Raw genomic sequence first — 26,144 nt, forward strand, 5'->3', positions numbered from 1 at the left:
AAAACTACTTGCATGTTGTGAAGCACCAAAAAAAAAAAAGAAAGAAAGAAAGAAAGAAAAGAATAAAAAGGAATAAAAGATGCTAAAAAAGGAATAAGAGATGATAAAAAAATAATAATAATGGAATAAAAGATGATAAAAAAATAATAAAAATGGAATAAAAGATGATGAAAAATAATAAAAATGGAATAAAAGATGATAAAAAATAATAAAAATGGAATAAAAGATGATAAAAAATAATAAAAATGGAATAAAAGATGATAAAAAAGGAATAAAAAATAATAAAAATGGAATGAAAGATGATGAAAATGGGAACAAAAATGCCCAAAACACATGTACATAAAGCTAGGTGTGCACGTGCGTCCTTATTCACACATGAACGTGTACGTACACGTAGCCTTGATTGGGAGTTACTTCTAACCCATTCGAATGGACAGAAGCAACAAAATACCTATATCCACGATTTTACAAAATGGAAAAAAAAAAGAAAAAAAAGAAAAAAGAGAGTAATATCTAGTTAGTGGCCTTCAAATTCTGTATACTTAACATAATTTTTTTTTTTTCTAAATCTACCATTTTTTCTTCTTCAATTTTTTTCGCGCATATTTGCACAAACTCCTGAAAAATAATAAAAAAATGGGAAAAATGTAAGGAGAAAATCAGGAAAAAATGACGAAAAAATTGGGAAAAAATGACGAATGTATAATGTACAAATATATAATAAAAACGGCTACGTGCTTACACGAAAACCGATCTACATACAAGCACAAATGTACATACATATATATATATATATATATATATATATATATATATATACATATGCACATATGTATTATGTGTTGTATGCATATATATATTTGAACGTAAACACACGCCCACGCGGTGGGAGTTAGGAATTGTTTCCCCCCCCCCCAAACGCACCTTTATTATATTCTTTGTGAAATAGTCCAGCACGTATATATTGCTTATCAAAGAGTAAGTGTCAATTATGAAGTAAATATAATTGAACGTACTCAGTATGCTCTTGACTATTAAGTTGTATTGATGAATTATGTATTCTACTTGACTAAAATCTAACCCTTCTGTTTTGCCTATGTGTACCTTCTGATTTAAGAAAATAAAGAAACTGTAAATTAATTTCACCAAATCTATAATTTCGATAGTATTTTTTTTGTTTGCATTGCTAATGTATTGTGTATCATTCTGTTTAACATCTTTATAATATGTTTCCTTATTTAATATATAGGAAGTATAATAAATAATTTTTTCCATTAAATTATTCAAAAACTCATTTGATAAGTGAATTCTTTCATTTTTAAATTTTAAAAAGTTTTCCTTTCTCACAATACTTTTCTTGTGTTTTCCATCTGAACGGGTTAGGTAACTCTTCCTACCACCGCTCATATCGCTCAATTGCTCAACTGTAGCATCTGTTTCTTCTCCTTGTATACGGTTCTCACACTCCTCACGCTTATCGCGCTCCTCATCCTTATCACCCATAGTATTCCGCACACCGCACTTTCCCTCCACCGACTCGAATAAACTATCAATTTCCTCAATCCACAATGAACTACTTGAATCTAAAAATTTTAAAAAAGCGTTTTCCCTCTCCTCTGTGTTCTTTGAACACTCATTATTCTTTTTATCCTCCATTTCAAAAATGCTTCCCATTAGTGAACACTCATTTATGTGCGATAAGGAATACACTAAATACGAAAGTTCCTTAAGCGAAAAGTGATATACAATATCACTATTGTTATGAATAACATCATAAAAAAACAAAAAACCAATTTTTATTTTCCTTGCAAATGTATTCATATATATACTAATCGTCATTGAATCTATTGGCATTTTATAGTACCCCCTATTATAATGCAAAAAGTCCCAGTCAGTTAGATACACTCCTTTTTGCCTACCATTTGGATCGAACGAGGTAAACATGGTTGTAGAAGAAACAGTATTATACGTGGCTGAGCCATACATGGCTGATTTGGCTGTACGGGGGGATACACCACTTGGCGCTTCCTGCTGTAAGAAGAGCTTCATGTGCAGGGAAAAGTACACGGAAAATAAGTAGGAAAACTTCAAGTAATGCTTATTTTTTATTACGTTTTTGTTAATTGATGTCAAAGCCCACATAGCTGAACCGAGGTTATCGTATTTAAGCTCATTTATTGAGATGCTCATTGGGATATTGGATGTATTGTTATTTCTATCTCCATCGTTACTTCTATCTCCATCGTTACTTTTATCCCCATCGTTACTTCTATCCCCATCGTTACTTCTATCCCCATCGTTACTTCTATCCCCATCGTTACTTCTATCCCCATCGTTACTTCTATCTCCATCGTTACTTTTATCCCCATCGTTACTGCTATCCCTACTACTGCTTCGCCCCCCTTCCTGCATGAGCAAACAGTTCGGGTCGTTCAAAATATACCCTTTTGCACTTTTTAAACCTGTCACATTCGCCTTTTGATATATATAATTTGGAAATGTAATAGTACTTAAGAACCAGTCAAACTTGTTAAAAATATTTCCATGTATATGTTTAAATTTGGCCAACAGATATATGAGCTGACATATGTTAGAAGATTTCCAATATAAGAAAGATTCTTCAACAATATTACATAATAATATTAACATTTTATGAACGTGTTCAGAATTTACTACATAACTATTATTTGTTCCAGTATAATTTAATAACCCTTGTAAAAAATGAATAATATCGTTTGATGTAAAATAATTAAATTTTGTCATATTGATATATATTACAGATATAAAATAGATGTTGTCTAACTTTTGTTTCTCAATTAAATGGTTATTTCTACCTAAATAATTTATAAAAATGGCTAGTTGTTTTGGCATTATAATATTTCGAAATTCAATATTTTGATTTTTTTTAAAAAATGTTTTCGTCTCTTCATCATATAACTCTTCAATATGTGTATCTTTTATAATATATATATCATTATTTCTTATATATGTTGGATCCTTCACATTATAATTTCTATACACTAATTTAAATCTTTTCACTGTATCTTCTATACTTTGCTCAATGTTTTCTATTAACTTCTTTTTCATATCCGCATTGTACAATTTGCTAAATCTGCTTAATGCTAGCACATCTAAACAAACGTCAGATATGTTGTTTTTTATCTTTTCCTTAGCAGTAGGGTTATCTTTTTTCGATTCATAATATAAACCTGCACTATTAACATAATTTTTTAGTGCATAATTTGCCGCTTCAGTTGAAAGATGTTCTCTACTCATTTGATTTCTACTCGAACTCCTGTTTCCCTCCTTTGATTTATTCTCCTCTATATTATCATCATCAGCATTCAACGCTTCCACTCCTATGCCATCCATCCCATCATCCATCAATACAACATCTTCCTCCCATTTGCTTGAACCATTTATATTTCTACCCCAATTATCCTTTTTCTCATCTTCCCAATTAGGGGAATATCTTCTTCCCTTGTTCATGTTGTCAAATTTAAAAAGATGTATATTATGGTTTAACCATTCATACATGTACTTATCCTTTAAGTCTAACTTAATCAAGGATACAAATGAACTTTTCAAGCAATTATAAATAAAAACTAACTCGTTTTTATACTTCATTTTTACCTCATCCTTAATTTTTACCCTGTCCTGTTGACCCAAATCTATTACCATAGTGCTACCCGGGGACGAGGTACGATCCACATCTTCTTTTATTTCTTTTTCTTTAATACTAGTATCCACTGTTCTCCCCTCAAAATTCGAACTACCCATGAAATCCCTGAATTCCCCTCTGTTTTTATAATTAATGATGAAAACAAAATAATCGATGTATTTTACCAAAGCATGATTACACGAAAGAATAAAATCTCCCAGGATATGTTTATCCAAACTTTTATAATTATTATGTAAGTTTATATTCATTATGTTTGGGTTCTTTAAGGGGTAAAATATTTTAGAAATACATTTTATTAGTTTATACACCTTACTCAGTGTTTTTATTCTAAAAATATCTTTACTGTTTCTGTATATGTCATCTACTTTATTCGATGCAATTTTTCCTGAGTTTTCCATGTATAAACTTTTCAAATAGTCCAAGTTAAAAAGTTTTAACAAAATTTCATTTTTTAAAATTAAATGTATTATTCGATTTAATAATAATATACTATTTTTTAACATCAATGTTTGTGATTCAAATATTATGAACGGGATATATATATAATATTTATCATTTAGAAATTTTATATTTTTAAGTAATCTTTTGTATATATAATTAAACGTATCTAATATGTTAGTTATCATTTCTTCACTTAACAAAAATTTGTTCATCAAGAATTGTTTCTGGCATATATTGTAATCCTCCTGCTTTTTCTCCCTCACACGGGCTAACTGCTCATTACCATTACGTTCATAAGCTGTATAGTCTTCATAATGTCCATTTCCAGCCGCATTATTATTTCTGCTACCCCCACTGCTAACAACTGCTAGCTCCTCTTTCTGGGTTGTATGGAATACAACCTCTTCATTTCCCTCCCCCTGGTACGTAAAATCGACGGAAGCATTACTATCATTAACACCGCTTCCTGTAACACAAGAGAAATTCTGCCCAGCTTTCTCCTCCTCTGTTAAAATTTCATCCCTTTCCTTTGTCTTACCTAAATAATTATCAAACATAATGTTAAAATAAAGCAATTTACATATGCTCCAAATAGCCCACAGTGATTCATCAATAGACAAATTAAATTTTATACTATTCAATTTCTTAACCGCCAATGAAAAAAATATTTTGAATTTTTTTATAATTGATATTATAATAACAGGATGACATGTTGTACTATTAAATTTAAAACTTATTAAATTATTTGAATTTTTTGAAGCCTTCAATATAATTATCGTTATAGCCCATAAAATGGACGTAATTTCATATGAACAAAATTTATTCATATTTTCTATCATTATATCAAAGCATTTTTCAATAACACTAAAATCTATTTTAAACTCATTTAATTTTCTTTTTTCATTTTCAAAATACTTATTTCTTATTAATATATGATCCTCATTAATTTTTATTTTTAAATATTTTTTATTCAGACTTATCGATAATTTGTGCAACCACTGTTCTATACAAGTGTAGTCAAATGCCTCGTCATTAAGGGATACCAGGAAATTGGAAAAATTCTTCTTCTTCCATGATCTGTATATGTAATCCTGCAGGGCAAGCGATCTGCTCAGTGGGTGAGAGAAGGAAAAGGGGTGAATGATGTAAAAGGAGATAAAATAAATAAAAGATATGCATTACGTAGAACATATGGTGTACGCATACAATGCGAATGTTGTGGATCATGAGGATCATGCGGACCATGAAGACAATGCGAACGACATGAACGATAAGAACCATATGGATCACGAGAAAGATAAAAACTATGCTAACCACGCGCGCAATGCATTCAACTTTATCTTACCTTTCTTCATTTTTACTAAGTAGAAAGCTCCTTACATTCGTATTCTGTATATCTACAATAGTACGATTCTCCTTTGTTCCAGTGTAATAGTTTTGTGGATATTTTAACGCACTAAGAACTTTATTCTTTTCGGTTTTTCCTCTAGTCTGTTTTTGGCTCTTCCCTTTAACGGTTTGTCTACTATCATGATGATAAAAAATTTTCCCATTTCTCCTCTTCCTAGTACTATCGTAGGGAGGATCTTCAATTGCGGTAACTTGAGTATGTTCCTTACAACCGTTTGTAATATTATCTCTTTGATTTTGTAAAGAATTTTTTTTCTCACTTTCAATAATAATAGTCGTATTACCATTTATGGTACTGAAAAGTGTACGGGGTATGATTTCTTTATTATTATTAACCCGTTCTTTTATACTTTTTTTCCCTTCTTGTAACGAAATAAATTGATAATTTTTCCTTAACTTTTCAATTATGTACCGATTAACTAACTTAAAATTTTTGTTATCATTTATATTTACAAAAAAAGGAGTTGCCTTTTTTCTCCCTTTTTTACTTTTGTTCAAACTGTACTTCTTGTGTTGTAAGGAAAACTTTGTTTGATACGTTTCAATTTTTATGCAAATTATAATACATTTTATATCTATCAATACAAATAAAAGAATAAAAATTTGAATAAATAACATTTTATACCTCTTCTTTTTTTTTCTGCCATTATTTTTATTATTTTATGTTATATGTTAAATGCAAAAATTCAATATTATTTCCCGCAAATCATAACATTTTTTTTCTTCGTTTTTGCCTGAACATGCAATAATTTTGCAAAACACACAGCCATCAAAATAAAAAAAAATAATAATAAAATAAAATAACAGCAATAATTGTAGCAGTGACATTGACTGTAGTAGTAGCAGTAGTAGTAGCAATAGTAGTAGCAGTAGTAGTAGCAGTAGTAGTAGCAGTACTAGTTGCAGTACTAGTTGCAGTAGTAGTAACATTAATATTAACTGTAGCAGAATCAGTGACGGTAAAAATAAAAGGATAGGCACGAAGAAGGAATATTTAAACGCGCTAGGGCAAATATGAAGCGGTGAACTATTTTGAGAGTGGATTACAAAAAAACGTTACATAAAAATGTAGGGAAGTATGCATGTACAATACGTATATATACATATACGTATATGCACATATTTGCGTAGGCACTATGTACTTTTATATACCTACATACATACATATACTTGTGTACGTGAAAAGGCGAAATAGATTTATCACGCCTCGGCGCACAGTATATTACACAAATTAATCATCAATAGAGATATTTTATTTTTTTGTTCAAATTTTGTGAAAGCCCCTGAAAAAAGGCCTATAACAGGCTTATACAGAATTGCACAGGATTATGAAGAATTATACAGGCTTATAAAAAAAATAAATAAATTTGAAAAATCGCGAAGGAGTAACTTAAACATATAACATACCTTTTGAAAATAAAAAAAAAAAAAGGAAAAGAAAAACGTATTGTTTTGAATTTTTAGTTCTTTTTTTTTTTTTTTTTTCAACTGTGACAAGCTTTGTAGAAGGAATTTATAAATTCGAAAAAGTGTGAAATAACTGTTTATTTTTGTAATTGCCTGTTTGTTCGATGCGTGTGTGCAAATTACAAGGGCATACGTTACATATCTTCTATTTGACTGAGCTGACAAAGGATATCTATATATACGCAGTTAAGTGGTATATGCCATATGTGCAATAAGCGCAGTATGTGTAATATATACATATATGTGTATGTATATTTGTATATATGTCCATTTACATTTTATGTATACATGCACAGGCATGCGTGCTCCACACACCACACTTCACTCTAAATAAAGTAGAAAAATATAATAAAAGCAAAAAAAGAAATGCGCAAAAGGACAATGCCACACTGACATAAGCAGAAAAAAATGAAATATTATAAATGGCTTTCTTTGTGGAGTAGCAACAAATTGACAAAAAAAACGTCCTTCCTTTTTTACGCTCAACAAAACAAATTTTCAAGAATAAAGAGAAAAGTAAAAAGTGTGAATGGTGAAAAAAATATATATTTCGAAAAAAAAGAAAAAACAGACAAAGATACAATTTATCTTACCACAGGATTAATAGATGAAAAATGCAAAGGCGATACAAATAAAAAAACAGATAACCAAATGGGTAAACAAAATTTGGAGGATAATAAAAATGAGGAAATAAAAAAAAAGAAAAAATATGAACAGGTAAGGAAAAAACTGTATAAGAAATATAATTATTATGAAATCGAAAGTGACCCACATAATATCTGTAAGCATGATAAAGCTTATGAAAATATTAATGAGTTAAATATTCATAAAATGTTATTGTTAGGTTTAAAAAAAATGCATATATATCAATTAAACCAAATGCAATTAAATACTTTTCTAACTATTCAACAAGGAAAAGATGTTATTATAAATTATCCTGACGGGTCAGGAAAAACCATAGCTTATTTATTACCAATTTTGAATAACCTCTATTTTGTACATGACTACTTAGAACAAATTATTCTAAATAGTTATAATGACACTACTAGCGAGCGAAGCATATGTAACAATTTAATAGTTAATAATTATAAGTGTAATAATAATTTCAATGTATACGACGAAATGAGTAATTACTTACTGAAATATACTCATTATAAAAATCATGTATTTTTTGAAGATAATACACTTGACATAAACGATAAAATGAAAAAGGATTTTCATCTACTTCCCCCGTCTTTCGATGAACACAATGAAAACGTATTTATTTTGCCCACGGTAGGTAGGCGATCAAAAAAAAAGAAATTAACAATTAAAAGAAATAATAGTAATAGTAGAAGTAATAATAGTGGTAACAACAGCAGTAACAACAGAAGTAACAATAGTCGTAATAGTAATAATGCTAGGTCCGTTTTCAACTCGAACAGTGCTTCCAGTGGATTTATGGATGCTTCATGTGTTGATCTCGACCAGAACACACAACTGAAAAAAGTAAATAACATAAGCATAATAAATAAATTAATTGAAATAATAAAAATAAATAACGTAAACTTAAGTAACTTAAATAGCGATAATATAAATAGACAAGAATTAGAAAAACTGGACAATATTTTAAAATACCATATCTCAGGGAAAAAAGAATCTAATTGTGAAAAGACAGCTAACAGCGCAGAATGTATTTATCGGTACTTAACCCTAAATCCATTGCAAATAAATAAGTCTGTAATTATTCTAACCATAAATAAGGATAACATAAGTCAAATTGTCAATGTTATAAAACAGCTGGATGTTCTAGACAGGATTAACGTTCAAACGTTGAATGACGTCCCTTATGTTAATAGTGCGCAAGGAGTGGAGAAAGCGGGAAAAGAGGAAGAAGAGGAGGAAGAGTATATAAGAAAGAACCACTTCGATTTGGAAAATTTACAAGTGGAAAATGTCAAACGGCTCAACAATTCAGTGTTATGTAACGACCAAATAATGTGGGCATGTTCAGATATCATAGTTTCGACACCTGACATATTCTTGAACAGCTATAAAGATAACAGAAGTAATAATAATATTCTTCCCTCCATTATAATATTTGATGAAATAGATATGCTATTTCAAAATAATGCTTACAGAAATACAATGATGAACATTTTCCATATTATTAAAAAGAGACCTGAGATTTATAATCCACATGTGGACATAAGTAATCAAAACATAGAAAACATTAATGAAACGATTGAAAGAATGTTAATCAATCGAGAAGTGAATTATGGATCTGGTAGCAGTTACAATGTAGAGGACAAAAAAAGAGGAAGAAACTCTTTCGATAGTTTAAACAGCAATTTTTCTCCTTCTGCCAATTTACAACATGCAAATTGTGCAGAAGCATATGATGAAACAAAGACAGAAATACCCCAGGTGAAAAAAACTAACGGCGGTATCTCCTCTAATGAAAATGTAACCATTACAGCTAGTGGCAAGTATCATGGTGAAGAATATGCCAAATATAAGAATAACAGCTGTAGCGCTACTACTGGTAGTGCTATTGCTCAGGTGGCTGACCCCATGAACAACTGCTATCAGGAGAGAGATTACAGTAAAGGGGTGAGGGAAAAAAAGGAGTATATACCGCTGAACCAACTAATATATGTTTGCTCGACATTACCCTCAGTAGGTCACACCACAGCTGGAAGTATGTTGGCCGAAAGATTCAACCATTTGATTGAAATCGTGTGTAAGGGGAACTACAAAATAGCTAAGAACATTTGCACACAGTGGGTGGAGTTAAATAGGGAAAAGATTTTAAATCTGTATCTATATAACAGTAATAAATATAATAATGATAATAATAGCTGTAATACCATTAATAGGAGCATTATTCATAGTAGTAATAGAGATAACACTATCGGAAGTGCTAATTTAAAGGATTTCTCCCTTTCAAGTAGAATAAACGAATTGGAAAATTCATCCTTTGAGCATAGATTGGATATCTTAATTTACATTTTAAAAAAATATCATGAACAAACTTTAAATTTCGAAGTTTACCAACGTTCAGAATATTCTGAACACAGTCATGTTGATGTGAAAAAGAACGAAAAAGAGGTAAGAGAAGAGCAGGTAAATGAAAAAAATGTTAGCGAAAAACAGGTGAACGAAAAAAAGCGTCCTCTTGACCTATCGAGTAAAAAAAAATTTTCCCTGATTGATAAATACCCAATATATAAAACAATAGTTTTTGTTAATAGTATAAAGGACTGTATTAAAATTTTTTCTTTTTTAAAAAAACATAATTGGCCAGTTTTTTCTTTTCATAAAAATTTATCATTGAACTCAAGAATTCAAAACTTACATAAATTCTACTATTCAAAAGTAGGTATATTAATAACTACAGATTTATTAAGTAGAGGTATTGACACAAAGAACATAGATCATGTCATAAACTTTCATTTCCCGTCTGATGCTATTACCTATATACACAGATTAGGTAAGATGAACAGGTTAAACAGTCATACGAGTTCGGAATATGGTAGAAGTCGGATTAGTGGCAACATGCATACCACTTATTCACCAAATGGGGATGACTGTATTGACGACAATGACAAAAATGACAAAAATGATGATTGTTATAATGAAAATGAACAACACGATGATCAGAACCACCATAATGTCCAACTGACAGGAAGAAACACACCTAGTTGTATGCACTGGGTGAAAAGCTCTCAAAAAAAAGTAGAAAAAATGAAATACCACAACGAAGATTTAACAGATAAGCGAAAAAAAAAAAAAAAAAATTTTCTTGTTACAAATTTTATCTCTACTTCAAATTTACCCTTAGCTCACTCGATCAGAAATTATAATAATAATGACTTAAATTTGTTATCACTTTTTTCGAGAAAAAAATCTTTTAAGATGAAAATAAAAAGGAATAATGACGAGACTAATAAGAACAAATATATCTATGTTGACTCTGTTGATGACGTAGATCTAGATATAAACAATCATAGACTTAATACACTCCTTCATCAAATGAGTGAGACAAACGATCATAGGCAAATGAATAACGGTCACTTGGAAGGTGTGTCATCATGCGCGAGTACCCAAAACAACGCCTACGTACAAGCCCCCTTCACAGTTTTTTCGCTGGAAGATGATGATGAGGAGGAGGACGATAACGACAGTGATGATAAGAATGACGATAATGATAAGAATAATGATCATGATGAAAGGGAAAGTCGCTATCCCAAAGCGGAATGGAACAGTGGTACGTTGAGTGCCGATCCAGGGGAACATTCTATCCAAAATTCGAATGAAAATGCATTTTCAACTGGTGTACGAGCAAAAAACGTTACGAAGAAATTTGATGACTTCACGGATGATCATACGCAAAATTCATACACAAAGTGTACTCAAGAGTACACCGGAAAAAATAAAAAAAATAAATTAAATAAAATAGGCAAAAATCATGATAACCACAATGCGGATATTTCATGCAATCATGTTAAAGAGATGTATGAAGGAAAAAAAAATTTTGATCAGAATAAACCAATTCAATATCCTAACCTTCGTAGAACAGCTAATCTGACAATCCCGTCATGGGATGATGTTAAATTTGACCATAAAAAATTTGTTGTTGAGAGATTTAAAAGCAAGGACTGCTATCTGGTGAGTCAAGTTAAAAGGGGAAAGCTAATTTTGAATAATTTTGATAATAATAACGATAATGAGGATGAACTTTTGTTTTGAATTAGAGTGCTTGGAGTGGTGATGCTCAGGGACAAGCCCTGTGGGAAATATAAGTAATGATAGATGTAGGCAGTGAGAAATATGGGAAATGAAGTAATGTAGGCAATGAGTAATGTAGGCAATGAGTAATGTAGGCAATGAGTAATGTAGACAATAAGTAATGTAGGAAATGGAAAGTGTAGGCAATGAGTAATGTAGACAATAAGTAATGTAGGAAATGGAAAGTGTAGGCAATGAGTAATGTAGGAAATGGAAAGTGTAGGCAATGAGTAATGTAGGCAATGAGTAATGTAGGCAATGAGTAATGTAGGCAATGAGTAATGTAGGCCATGAGTAATGTAGACAATGAGTAATATAGGCAATGAGTAATGTAGGATATGGGAAGTGGAGGCAATAAGAAACTGTAGCGAATAAAGTATACATAATTAGGAATAGCCCTCACCAAAATACCATTGCTACCACTTCTTCCTACCCGTACACTTGTAAATAAAATATATGCATTCCTCGTGTGTGCTTGTGTGTGCCTATATGTGTGTGCCTATATGTGTGTGCCTATATGTGTGTGGAGTGGTAGAGTGGAACTACTCACCCTATTTCCACTTTGAAATAACTTTTAAATTGTTTTCATAAAATTTATTCACCGAAAAAGGCAAGTAAAACCACTAGAAAAAACGCTGGGAAAATGCGAATTTTTCGGATACCCTTATAAACAGCTTTTAGCAAAATTTAAAAGAAAAGCACTTGTAAAAAAGACAAGATAAAGCAAAACACTGTCCTATTGCATCATATACCGTACAACATTAACAAGTATTAGGATTAGTCTTCTAAGTGTTACATAACCGTGTGGGGGGTACAAACACCTCCATAAAAAAAGCCTAAAAAAAAAAAAAAAATAGTCATTCAGGGATCATCTCCTCCACATCAATCAATTCATTAACAAGGTAAACTTTTCCGCTATTCAACACTGTTTCGTACAAGTCGTTCAACACTTTGTCGTTGGATATAGTATTCGAATTACCAACAACAACCACATGCCTTTTTGCCCTAGTAATTGCCACATTTAACCTTCTATAATCTTTTAAAAATCCAATATTTTTAAAATAATTTGAACAGACTAAAGATATAATAACAATTTCTTTTTCTCTTCCTTGAAAAGAATCAACAGTTGATATTTCGATATGCTTACAAGAGCTAGTATAATTTTTATCATTGTACATGTTATCATAAAATATATTTCTTAACAGATTCATCTGCTTCGAATAAGGAGTTATTACACATATATTATTTACATTTATGTTGTCTACTGTTATCATCCGTTGGACTAGTTTATATATTAAGTACGCTTCACCACTGTTACTACGAGATTTGTTATTTAAGTTTATAATATCATCTACATCTATTTTTACCATTTCATTCAGTTCGTTGTCATTCATTTGGTTTAATACATTCTTATAACTTTTATCATTGCTTAAACTTTTATCACTGCTTAAACTTTTATCATTGCTTAAACTTTTATCACTGCTTAAACTTTTATCACTGCTTAAACTTTTATCACTGCTTAAACTTTTATCACTGCTATGACATTCCGATCCTCTCTGCTTATCCTTACTAGTAAAAGGATCGGTTCTCTTCTTCTTTTCGGAAGCACTTGCACTGTGTGTTATATCGTATTTTTCTGTTCTTTTCCCCATACATTCGTCGTCATGATTATTATTTTTGCGTCCCTGCACACTATGTTTATCCTTACAAATGCTGAATTGATCCTCGTTCATTATCCCCTTCTTCTTGTCAACGCCTACCTTTATATCTGCACCCTTCTGATTGTCTTTTTTGGCGGACCCCGTTCTGCTGTTCTCCATGTTCAAATCGTTTACTTCTTTCCTTGAAGTAGTCTTATCCTGACCACCCACCTGCTGACTGTTTTTCCCTTTCACCTCCAGCTGCTTCATATCCACATCCTTTGTGTCATCCAAGAATTCATCGAAACCGTCCGTTTCAATCCACGTTAATGGGCAATATGAATAATTTTGAATGATACTATTATCCGTGTGGTTTACACTGTGCTCACTTTGTTCGTCCTCTTCCTTTCTATTCTTATCGCGCGCACTATCCTTCTCCTTTTTCTTTCCCTGTTTGCTGTTTTTCTTTTTATTCCCCCCCTTCTCTTCTCTCCCTGCTTTTCGCCCTTTGTTTTCCTTGGAGTGAGTTTTCCCCTTTTGATTAGAGTAGCAAACAATATCTTGCACAGTTATAGTTTTACAGGACTCATGTGAAACCAATTTGTTATGATAAAAAATGTTATTTGACCATTTGAGAATATGGTCATTCATTCGGTACTGTATATTTAATAAAAAGGAAATTTTATTTTTATATTTTTTTACTAATCGTTCAAATAAGGTAATATTTAATTTGCTGTTATTTTTATCATATTTTATTAAAGGTGCTAATTGTTTATGATCACCAAATAAGAAAATATTTTTTTTGGAAAAAGAAATAGGAATATAACATAAAGGTTCAGTACATTGACAACATTCATCAATACATACTACATCGAATAAGAAATTTGCGAATTTTACATATTTATTTAGTTCGTAATTAGAACTACTTGAACATGTGGAAAAAATAATATTATTCTTGTTCATTAATTCTTTAAAAAATATTTTTTTTTTATTTTTTTTATTTTTATTTAATAGCCTTATTTCATATTTTAAATTCATTATACTCTTCCGATCATAAAAATAGGAAGACTTGTCTGTTTTTTTTTTATTTCTCATTTTTGTAATTTCGTATTTCAATTTTTCAATATCCTTATCAATGTCTTCACATAATTTATAGCTATCACATTCTTTTATTTTCTCATCGTAACTATATGCCCATAATTCTTTTTTAATTTTTGACTTTAATCCCATACGAACTACTCTCTTAATATTCATATCAATACATTTCCCTAAAATATTATCTACTGAAACATTACTTGGTCCACTCACCAAAATTTTCATATTTCTTTTTACTAATTGGTATAAAACTTCACATAATACTGTTGTTTTACCTGTACCTGGGGGACCATGAATACAAAAAATATCATTTGAGTATAAACAACAATACACAGCCTTCTTCTGATTATTATTCAAAGTCTTGTTACCCCACTCTCCTTTGTTACACCGGTATATGTAATTATGTTCGTTCACTATGTAATCTTCCCTGACGAAATTTGAGCTATCGTCCGTCTTGCAGTACCCTACCTCCGCAGACTTGTTCGGAGGAGTTTCATAATTATCCAGATGGGTATCTTCATAGTTATGTAGATGGTTTAGTTCATATTTATTTAGATGGGATTCTTCTCTCTTACCCCCTCCTCTCTGACTCGCTTCACTCTCCCCATTTGCTCCCTTACCCTGCACCTCTTCCTGTCTTTCAAAAATTTTCAATATGTTCCTTAGAAAATCGTGCTGAGAAGGGTTTTTCCCCATGAACAGTATTTGTAAAATGTCCGATGGGTTTTCCAAATTCTTTTTCATCAAGTTAATAGCATTCAGCTGTCGTTGTACAGATATTTCACTGTTAACTAAACATACGTCAAAGTAACTCTTGTCACTTAGTAAATAAGTATTGCTCACATTTAATTCTTTGCACAGTTCAGCGGTATCCCTGATCAAAAGATTTATTTGATTTTTTTTTATTTTATGAACAGTGCATACATATATATTCGTACCCTCACTAATTACGGACGCGTTTATATTTTCTTTGCCATTAACCCCACTAACATCGCTACTATTAATTTCCTTCCCCCTTCCCAACAAGTACCTCTTTCTCTTTTTTGAAAAATGAACTATGCTACCCTTGCTAAATAAGTTATGATGAAAGTTGTCTATATTCTCCTCATCGCTTAAATCGTTTGTATGCACATTTCTTTTCTTTTTCACTAACTTCAGTATATACGAATTCTGACTATCATTATGTTTTGTAGCTGTTTTAATGGTCAAATCGTTTATTAAAATGCCCTTTTCAATTAATTCCTCCTTACTTAGGTATTCATAACATAGCTGTATTTCTTTGACTTCATAAATATTTTCCAACTTAATTAGCTTCTCGAAATTGTCCAGAACCCTGGTATTCACTTCACTCATGATGAACCTCCTCCCATGTAGTTATTTATGTACATGTATATGGGTTTATTCCTGCTACTATATACGTTTATGCGTTCTCGTATGCACTTGCACGGATTTGTATATTTTTGTTTATGTGTAATGCTAACAAAACAAACTAAAAGAAACAGAGAAAAGTAAGGAGCTCATTCTGTACCTCTACCTATTCATATATTGCAAATTTAGGTATAATATGAAAACCGAAAAGCAGAATATGGGACTGATGAATAGATATGGGGGTAGGGAAGCAATTATTTATTTTATTTTTATTTTATTTTTATTTTATTTTTATTTTATTTATTTTATTTTTATTTTATTTATTTTATTTTTATTTTATTTATTTTTTTTATTTTATTTATTTTATTCATTTTTTGTTCGTTATGTTTTTTACGTACGGATGTAGGTCCCAAATTTTATTACCTCATAAATTCAAGAATAAATTCGTATATCTATTCTGATAGATATTTTGGAGAAATAAAAAAGAAAAAAGAAAATATGCACGGGATATACAAATATTTATATACGTACACAAGCGTATGTACATATACATTTAAGTGCATGTATGAAATAGATGAATTGATACCAAGATCGATGGAACAATGCTTGAAAAAATAGAATAATTTTTTGATTATTTATTTTTTTTTTTTTGTGTGTGTGTAGGCCTCAAGTTTTGACACAGTGCAGTCGGCATACAGGTTTTAAAATTTATACTGGGGAAGTACAAAGCCAAGATTAAAAAAAAATATATTCATTTATATACATAAGAATACATATACGTGCACTTACACAAATACGTACATATATACATATGAGTACATTTACACGTATACGTACATATATATATATATATACTTACGCATACACATATATGTACATACATACATATACATACATACATACATATACATACATATACATACATCTACATACATATATGTTAATGTATATACATTTTTTTATTTCGCCGGGCGATAAGCTTATACTAGTATATAATCCTGAACGTAGGATGTAGCAGCTTAACAATATATGAGGAATACTTAGCAAAAAGGTAAAAGTTGAACAAAACAAAATAAAGCAGGATATAGTAGTATAAAGCAAGGTAAAGTAAGATAACGCAAGATTAAACAAAACGAAATATAAAAAAGCAAAACCAAAGAAGCATACATTTGAGCATCAATTTTTAAGTGCGAACACACGGCTCATTAAGTGTAGTGTTATATATGTGTAAAAAGAGAAGAGCAATTCGTATAAGTTATGTGTAGCACCAATTTACAAATATCTAAAAGAACCGAGTTATTTATAAAAATGTGTATTATATAAACCTAATATCAGCGGTTCAGTGTGTTTTTGTTTTATGTACAACTTCCCTTATTATACTTATGATTCGCAGATGTGTGCGATTAAATAGTTTTTTCCAAGTTTTTGTTCGCTTAAGTTCGTGGGGTCAACAAGTGGGATATATCTCCAGTCATATGTACTTCCATATGTGCTATTATATATACGTCCATATGCCTTTCCATATATACTTTCACATGTATTTACGTACAATTATACTCCCAGAAGCACACCTTTGCTCATCGCTCTACAATTTTATGCATATCCTTTTTACCGCAGTCATTTTTTTAAAGAGATACAAATTTCCAATTATTTTGATCCACCATTTTAGCTTATTTTCTCGACGATTAACTAATTGCTGATACATGTGCATGAGTGGGAAACCCTTACATATATGATTACTCTGATTTAGCATTAAGTGGATGTAACCCTTTTCCGTAGAGCGAAATTGGTAGTGGCCTTTTTTGAAATAGATTTACGCGTCGAGTTTTTGTTACGTCGTTTTGTCATATCGCAATCTTGTCATACTGTAACCCTGTCGAACCGCAATTCTGTCAAACTACAGTCCTGTTAAATTACAATTCTGCTATATTGTACTTTTTTGTAATTAAATTTTTTTTTTTTTCCCTTTTGACCACTACAAATATACCTCCATATTTGGATGCTTAAAGATGGGTAACACTACAAGTAGCAAAACTAGCAAGTATGTTGAATTTGAAAATTACAGATATATAGGAGAATTAAATAATGATAGAATGCCAAATGGGAAGGGGGTAGTTTTATATAACTCAGGGGAGTCCTTTTACGGTTCTTTTTTAAATGGGAAAAGAAATGGAAAGGGGGTTTATATAGACCGAATGCTAACAAAGTATATATGCAACTGGAAAAATGATAAGGTTTTTAGAGGAGTGCACATAATACCCTTCAATAGTGATCGTGTTTTTTTCATGTTATATGAGAACGGACAAGTGGCTTCCTGTGAAATGTTCGGTATTGTTAAGAGGAATAGTAGTGCACGTAGCGATGAGAATATCGATAAGAAGAGCAGTGGACGTAGCAGTGGACGTAACAGTGGACGTAACAGTGGACGTAACAGTGGACGTAACAGTGGACGTAACAGTGGACGTAGCAGTGGACGTAACAGTGGACGTAGCAGTGGACATAGCAGTGGACGTAGCAGTGGAAATCTTAACATGAGCGACCTAAACCCACTCCGTAGTTCGAACGGAGTAACAGTATCTGCTTCTGCTCAGGAAGAGATAAATAGGGAAAGAAGTGAAGAGGGCCCAAATAAAAATGGCGTTACAAATGATTGCATAAAAAGAGAAAATAATCTCATGCAAGACCCCTCCCACTTAAATGAAAAAATTAACGTATCGGAGGAAAAACAAACATGCATTTATAATAGTCAGCATTATGGTGCGAGCAAAAGAGAAGAGAATAACAATTTGTACAAAAACAGTAACAAAAAAGAGGTAAAAATAGACAGTCTGACCAATTTCTTCTACTCATCATCAGACTGTTCTGATGAGTTCGTTAGTTCAAATTATATAACAAGTTCAACAAAGAAGGAACTCAAAAAGAAGGCCAATTGTTCACCTAGTTTCCATTCCCCAAAGGAAGAGAAAGAAAGGGATGGAAATATAAATAAACAAATAAAACAACAACTAAAAGAAAATGAAATGTCCAACCATATAGATGATTTAAGGGTATATGGAAAAGTGCATAGTGCCAATAGGAGATATAAAAACAAATACATGTTACACAATATTGGAAATCCAAACAAGGGAAATATAAATATTGAAAATTACGAAATGTGGTCTAGAAAAGAAATAGCTCAATGGCTTACTCTATGTAATGTCCCTATCAAATGGATTATATCTGTTTATAAAAATAATATTACAGGAAATATGCTAAATGATTTAAATATAGATACCATAAGGGAACAGCTAGGTATTTTACCTTACGGACATGCAATAAAGTTATTACAGCTCATTAAAAATCTTAGAATTATGGCGTACAATAAAAAATTTGCAAGGAACCTTCATCTGGAGGAATACGCAGGTTATTTGAAAAGGGTGGGAAAGAAGCAAAGGGAGAAGGAGCAAAAGAAGAAGGAGCAAAGGAAGAAGGAGCAAAGGAAGAAGGAGCAAAAGAAGAAGAAGCAAAAGGGGAAAGAGAAAAAGGAGGAGGAGCAAAAGGAGGAAGAAAACCAAAGGGGGGAAAACAAAATACATCCAACTGCTGTAACCAACCAAAGTGCATCGGAACAAAACCTGGAAGATGCACAAGTAAATAATAGCATAAACAGAGACACAATTCCCCCAATGGAGAAGAATATTATCAATGATAAAAAAAAAACTAGTACTTCGAAACCCATAAATTCGTGTATATCTACTATGCCCTACAACTGTGTTGATAAATCACAAGGAAAACATGGTCATACCATTAAGTTTATTGAAGACAAGTCTACAATATATAGGTGCATTGAGAACGCGGGAATCAGAAATGAAGAGAATGGGTGGGCTGGCAAAACTACTGATCAGAGTAAAGAGGAAGTTGAGGAAGGAACTGATAAATGCCGTACGAATGGGAGTATAGAAGTCAGTTTGATTAAAAAAAAAAAAAAAGAAGAAGAGAAAGATGATGTTGATAGAGCGAGGAAAGGGGAGACGACCAATCATGTGGAGAAAACTGGGAAAAAGGGGTTAAATAACCATGTTGATGGAACGGGACAAATGGAGTTAAACAACCATGTTGATGGAACGGGACAAATGGAGTTAAACAACCATGTTGATGGAACGGGACAAATGGAGTTAAACAACCATGTTGATGGAACTAATGAAAGCGAGACGAACAACCGTCTGGGTGGAATTGACCAAAGGGAGACGAATACGGAAGATATAAAGGACGAAAAAAGGAAAAAATCAAAGAGGGAGATAAAAAAAGAAAAACGAAAATTGCTTTACAACTTTCATGAGAAATACACATTGATTAATGATATCATAAACACATCCAACGAAAATTTATATGTCAGTGATTCTGCATTAGAAGTATCGGTAACTTCCTCATTGTCATCCTTTTCCTATACAACGACAACATCCGGATCTCTTACACTATCTGAATCTTCAATTCGTACTAAGACATCTAGTCTGTTAAGTGTTGAAAGCCAATCCAAAAAAATCAATCCACAAAGTAGAATCATTTATGCAAGGGGTAAAAGTCATATGAGTGATAAAAACGTAAAGATGAAATTTTCTTCACCATTGTCATTACCTCTGATATCACCACAGAAGACCCCCCAACCACCGGCATCCAATTTATCAACCAATCCCGCTTCATCATCCTCTTCTTCATCATCCTCGTCCAGTGCTTCCTCCTGCACATCGTCCCTTTTATCATCCTCGTCTTTCTGCTCAAGCAGAAGAGAAGATATCATATTTAGCACTCGGAACAAAATAATAAAGTATTCAAACAATATATATATGAACAACAATTTAACATTTTCCTACTTATATAGTTTTATAATACCGCATGAAGACTTAACGTTTTTGCATCACATAGAAAACTACTATATCATTGATGAAAATCAGAGTAGTATTAACAGTAAAGATATTACCATAGATGAAAATTTTCATTTTAAAAAAAAAGAGAAAAATAGTTTATTAAATTATAAGAGAGGAAGTAGTTGTAGTGAGAAAGGGAATGGAAATACCTTTAACTACAGAAAACTTAAGAGTAGAGTATTTAAAGGAAAATATATGGGTAAGGATGTAGCAATAAAGGTATTAGTTGGGAAAATAAAAAATTTTTATCACTTCCACAAAATGATATATAAACTATATGTATTAAGGCATTCTAATATTGCTTTGATAATGGGAGTTGCTATTTATTATCCTTTTGTTTTTATTGTTTATGAATATTTAAAAAATCGATGTTTATTCTCCTACCTACATTGTATAAAGAATGAGCAAGTTTATATAAGTAAGTTTTTTAAAAAATACAAAAGGAGCTGTATTTCAGGTGTACACAAAGGGGAATCCACAAAGGGGAGTAATAATAATGGTAGTAGTGGAAGCAATGGAAGTAGGGGAAGTAGTAGAAGCAGTGGAAGCAGTGGAAGCAGTGGAAGCAGTGGAAGTAGTAGAAGCAGTGGAAGCAGTGGAAGTAGTGGAAGTAGTAGAAGCAGTGGAAACAGTGGAAACAGTGGAAGTAGTGGAAGTAGTGGACGTAGTGGACGTAGTGGAAGCAACGCCTCTAATGCTGCTAATGCCGCTAACCCAAACAATGTTCGTGCTGACCGAAATGTATATGACTATTCGTCCCCCCCAAACACGGCTTCTCACAAATATGATACATCATCAGATAAGGGCAGAAAAAAAATGATTAGTACAGATGGAAGGGAAAAAAACTGTGTAATGAACCAAACGCATTTAACGTGCAGAGTGAATAGAATAAAAAGGACAAACAGAAAAAGCAGTAAAAAGAATGGTGATAACTACAGTAGTGCGACGGAAAACAGTTTAAGCGAAGAATTACGTTTTGAGCCAGCTAGTAACAGAACTAGTGAAGGCCTTCGTATACAGAATAATAAATTTAATATATTCAATTATGAACATAATGTTTTGTGTGGAGCATATGCTGATCAAATTAAATATAGGAAAGAGATAAAGCCTCGAGCTGCTAATGATACTGATATGACAGAACATAATTCCAGTTCTGAATATGATGAGGCATCGATAGAAAAGAAAGCCAGCAATATTGCTACGAACAGAGATAGCTGTAATAGGAAAAGCAACAGACGATATAAGAGAGACAAACCAAAAAAAACAAATCCGAATGATATAAGTAAAACTAGCAAAAAAGTTGGTAGTAAACTAGAGATGAAAAAAAGCATTCATTTAGATCATCCTTGTTCATTCCCCGAATTCCAGAAAGAATTATTTTCATATTTAAAAAGGAAAAAAAAAAAAAAAAAAAAAAAGTACTTTTCAGCTACTTAAAAACGCAAATTTACATTAATTCAAGAAAAAACACTTTCAGAAATAATCGCCTAAGTGTCCAGAGAATTATGAAGATTATAACGTAAAAAAAATAAGAAAAAAAAAAAAAAAAAATAGTAGAACATTTTAAGCAAACTTAACAAGAGTTTTAAGCATTTTTATTTACATAATTTCCTTTCTTTTTTTGACAGAGATATAACCCTGGCATGCTCGTACTTAGAAAAGCAAAAGGTATGTTATTTTGTCTTTTTTTCGACTACCCAGTTTTTTATTATTTGCTATGTTAGCGGATGTAAAAATGTATTTTTTTTTTTAATTTTTTTTTTTAGTTATATCCCCTAAATTTGAAACCCACTAACGTCCTTCTGGACGAGTTTTTGAATGCAAAGGTGTCGGACTTTGGTATTAGCAAAATTGAAAAATGCCTTGATACGAACATTGATTATTCCTATGTTGTTTTTCCAAATAATTTAATAAAATTCAACAGAAAATATTCACAGAAAAAAGTAAAGAAGATGCAAATTGTTAACAAAAAATCAAATGATTTGTTGTACATATATGATGATAAGAATAATGCGCATAAATATAATACGAAGCAGATTTATTCCTCCTCTGCTGGTCAGTGTGCTCCTATTTCCTTCTGGACACCCCCAGAGGTGAGAAAAAGAAAAGAAAAAAAAGAAGAAAAAGGAAGAAAAAAGAAGAAATAAGAAGAAAAAGGAAGAAAAAGGAAGAAAAAAAAAAGAGAATGAATACAATAAGGAAACATATCAATAAATGAATGAACGCTTCACCATTTATTGAATATATACTCGTGCAAATGTTTCCACAATTGTTTGTCTTCACATATTATATGCGAAATAAAAATATTTAACACTCCACAGGTTCTAAGGGGGAAAAGAAACAAACTTGCATATGCTGATGTTTATGCATTCGGAATAATACTATGGGAGATGGTAAAAGAATGGGAAAAAGATAAAATGAGGGAGTAGGGTATGCATGTACCTACATTTATATAATGCATTTTCGAATTATTCTACGTTTTTTTTTTTTTTTTTTTTTTTTTTCCTTTTAGCTGTCTAACAGTATTCCTTTTAATTATCCTTTCAAATCGCATTTAGTGGTACGCCCTTTTACTTTAATAATTGAGCAATAAACAAGCATAAACAAACGGATATATACCCATATGTGTATCCATATGTTATGTTTACATATACATATGAACATTTTTATAATTTCACATGCGTCAATGTTTTGCTACAGGCTGCGGTTGGCTTTGCTAAGGAGCAATTATCCTTCAGCAACATCCCCATGCCCATTCAAGTAATAGGACAAAATAAATAAAAAAACAAGGACCGTACACATTCGCTCACACGCTCATACACACAAACACATATATATATATATGTACATTTATTAGTATACATATATGGGCATTTAGCTAAAATATCGTAGCGTAAAAAGTGCTCAATTTTTCCTTTTTTTAGAGCTTGATAAAAAGTTGCACTAATAGGGATAAATACAAAAGGCCTACATTTGGCCAAATTTTAATCGTTTTGTCTAAATTATACGAAAAAGTAAAATTAAATGTACACAAATTATGAGAACAAGAACTGCGTATTTGTTTTTCCATTATACCACATAACACAGTACATACATTTTAGTAATTTTATTTTATTATATCATTTTACTTTATTTTTTTTATTTTTTATTTTTATTTTATTTTTTTTTTATTGCTTGTTCAGGCAAATACTAAGGCGGAAGATGCCTTAATTTCGTTCATGGATGGAACATAATGAGCTAATTGGAAGAGACAAAATCAGTTAGAAGAAACCAAAAAATTGACCATTATGTTTGTTTAATTTTTTCTAATATGTATCATATTTATTTTTGTGTATTCATTCCATTGATACAATAAAACACACACTTATATATTTGTTTTAATGTCCCAAATGGCTCTCATAATTTCATTAATCTAGTTGAAATTTTTATGTGTAAATACACTTAGTAACGTATGTATATGTAGACGTACATATATAATTATATGTGTTCATATGCATACATGAATATATACATATATATACATAAATGTACACTCATATTTATCTTTTTGTGGTAAAGTGAAGGAACAAAATTAACATTTCACAGGGTTGTGTTTGTTTTCCATTTATAGCTTACATATACATACATAAGTGTGTAGGTATATATATATATATATATATATATATATATATGTACACATGCAAACATTTTTTCGTAATTTAAACCTTCATTTTGGAAAAAAAAAAAAAAAACTTAACATATTTATAAGTATATACATGTGTATATATAAAAACGTATAAATTTCTTCAATCCCCCCTAAAGCAACAAAAATGTCTAATTTCTACGAAAATGACGAAGATGTCCTTCAAATGATACAACAGATAAAGAAGATAACAAAAGAGTCTAAAAGAAAGTTTGAACATGAAATAGACTATTTGGTTGAGGATACTAAAACCCGATTAATGAACAGCGTTAATGAAGAAAAAAACAACATTAAAAAAGAAACCGATGAGAAATTAAATAAATTAAGAGAAAACATTATAAAACATGAAAAGAATATAAAAGAAAAACATAAGTTATATCAAAAATTGAAATCTGAATTAGCGGAAGTAGCAAATAATTATAAAAATAGAATTAAGGTTGGGCCAAGAATCTCTGATCATGTTCTACATTTAATGTGAACATATAGTGCTAAAAAATAATGCTAGTATATAGTGCTAAAAAATAATGCTAATATATATTGCTAAAAAATAATGCTAGTATATAATGTGTATATTTTAGCATTACTCAAAATTAATAATTCCTTGTGCATATCAAAATGTACCCATTTCTGCTACGCAAACATATCGATATACATTTATATACTTACGCAAATACATATACATATACTTATGCATATAGATATATGCATGCATGGGCTTATATATTAATTTACAACAGGACTTCTACAAGGAAACGGAAAATTTCATGAAGGCATATGAGAGTGAAAAAAAGGAGCTCCAGGAGTTAGAAGATAAAGAATGGAAAGAACTAAATGTTCAATCAATTGAAATTTTAAGTAAAACAAAATCAAATATATGTGCTACTAAAGAAGAAACTGATGAAAAACTTAGAAAAGTATTGAAGTCAATACTTTAAGCATATCCACCTTTTTTTCTTTTTTTCTTTTCTGTTATAAATTATTTACTTTAACTTGTAAGAAAAAAAAAATTTTCCCATAAGCTACTCTTTTTTTCCATTCCCATAAATTTTTTATGTGCAGTATTTTTGAATTGATTATTCCTTCCTAATAATATATATATTTTTTTAAATTGTGTTATATAGAACTATACAATATGAATGAAAAATAAAAAAACAATAACAAAAATAAAAAAAGATTAAATTATTTTTACATACTCTTTGCAATAATGATCTTATAGAAAGCTATTAACACAACATGACCAGTTAAAATTATTTATCGTACGTGCATGTGCATATATGTATGTATGTATGTATGTATACACGCATATATACTATATATATTTACTGCGTACATATAAAATCAAATATATTATTAAAAAAATCATCATACTCTCCTTTTTTTCTCGCCAGTTTATTCCTTATTTTGACAAATGAATAACAGTAAAAAAAAAAAAAAAGAAAATAAATGTTAACACTTCAAAAAACTTAATTTGTGACGCGTACATATATATATATATATATATATATATATACATATATGCATATATATGTATATTGCTTGTTTAACTATCAGTGAATATAGTATTTGTTCTTTAAACATAAATGGTATCGCATTTAATAGAAATGACTTTCTTTTATACGGAAAATAGAAATATATAGCTTAAAATAAAAGTAATATTCTGAGTGCACATAGTATACATATATATT

General features: G+C 30.8%; 5 protein-coding genes across 5 annotated transcripts; 3 read left to right on the plus strand and 2 right to left on the minus strand.

Moving 5' to 3' along the window:
* Positions 1-513: 513 nt before the first annotated feature.
* On the minus strand, positions 514-6,151 carry PmUG01_09016100 (conserved Plasmodium protein, unknown function; the record flags this gene model as incomplete). Its single annotated transcript, XM_029004841.1, has 3 exons — positions 514-618; positions 925-5,230; positions 5,469-6,151. 3 exons carry the CDS (start codon positions 6,149-6,151, stop codon positions 514-516), a joined length of 5,094 nt encoding a protein of 1,697 aa, XP_028861490.1.
* A 1,257-nt stretch (positions 6,152-7,408) lies between these two features.
* On the plus strand, positions 7,409-11,731 carry PmUG01_09016200 (DEAD/DEAH box helicase, putative; the record flags this gene model as incomplete). Its single annotated transcript, XM_029004842.1, has 1 exon — positions 7,409-11,731. The coding sequence occupies one exon, from the start codon at positions 7,409-7,411 to the stop codon at positions 11,729-11,731; it is 4,323 nt and encodes a 1,440-aa protein (XP_028861491.1).
* Positions 11,732-12,627: 896 nt separating this feature from the next.
* Positions 12,628-15,858, minus strand: PmUG01_09016300 (dna2/nam7 helicase family member, putative; the record flags this gene model as incomplete). Its single annotated transcript, XM_029004843.1, has 1 exon — positions 12,628-15,858. The coding sequence occupies one exon, from the start codon at positions 15,856-15,858 to the stop codon at positions 12,628-12,630; it is 3,231 nt and encodes a 1,076-aa protein (XP_028861492.1).
* Positions 15,859-17,882: 2,024 nt separating this feature from the next.
* On the plus strand, positions 17,883-24,010 carry PmUG01_09016400 (protein kinase, putative; the record flags this gene model as incomplete). The annotated part of the gene is given in 9 exon segments (XM_029004845.1): positions 17,883-22,172; positions 22,187-22,296; positions 22,406-22,445; positions 22,544-22,870; positions 23,099-23,170; positions 23,290-23,337; positions 23,478-23,537; positions 23,702-23,791; positions 23,960-24,010. The coding sequence occupies 9 exon segments, from the start codon at positions 17,883-17,885 to the stop codon at positions 24,008-24,010; spliced, it is 5,088 nt and encodes a 1,695-aa protein (XP_028861493.1).
* A 576-nt stretch (positions 24,011-24,586) lies between these two features.
* PmUG01_09016500 (conserved Plasmodium protein, unknown function) lies at positions 24,587-25,394 on the plus strand (the record flags this gene model as incomplete). Its single annotated transcript, XM_029004846.1, has 2 exons — positions 24,587-24,895; positions 25,197-25,394. 2 exons carry the CDS (start codon positions 24,587-24,589, stop codon positions 25,392-25,394), a joined length of 507 nt encoding a protein of 168 aa, XP_028861494.1.
* Between the last annotated feature and the right edge of the window lie 750 nt (positions 25,395-26,144).

This window comes from Plasmodium malariae (assembly GCF_900090045.1).
Source record: "Plasmodium malariae genome assembly, chromosome: 9".
Taxonomy (NCBI): domain Eukaryota; phylum Apicomplexa; class Aconoidasida; order Haemosporida; family Plasmodiidae; genus Plasmodium; species Plasmodium malariae.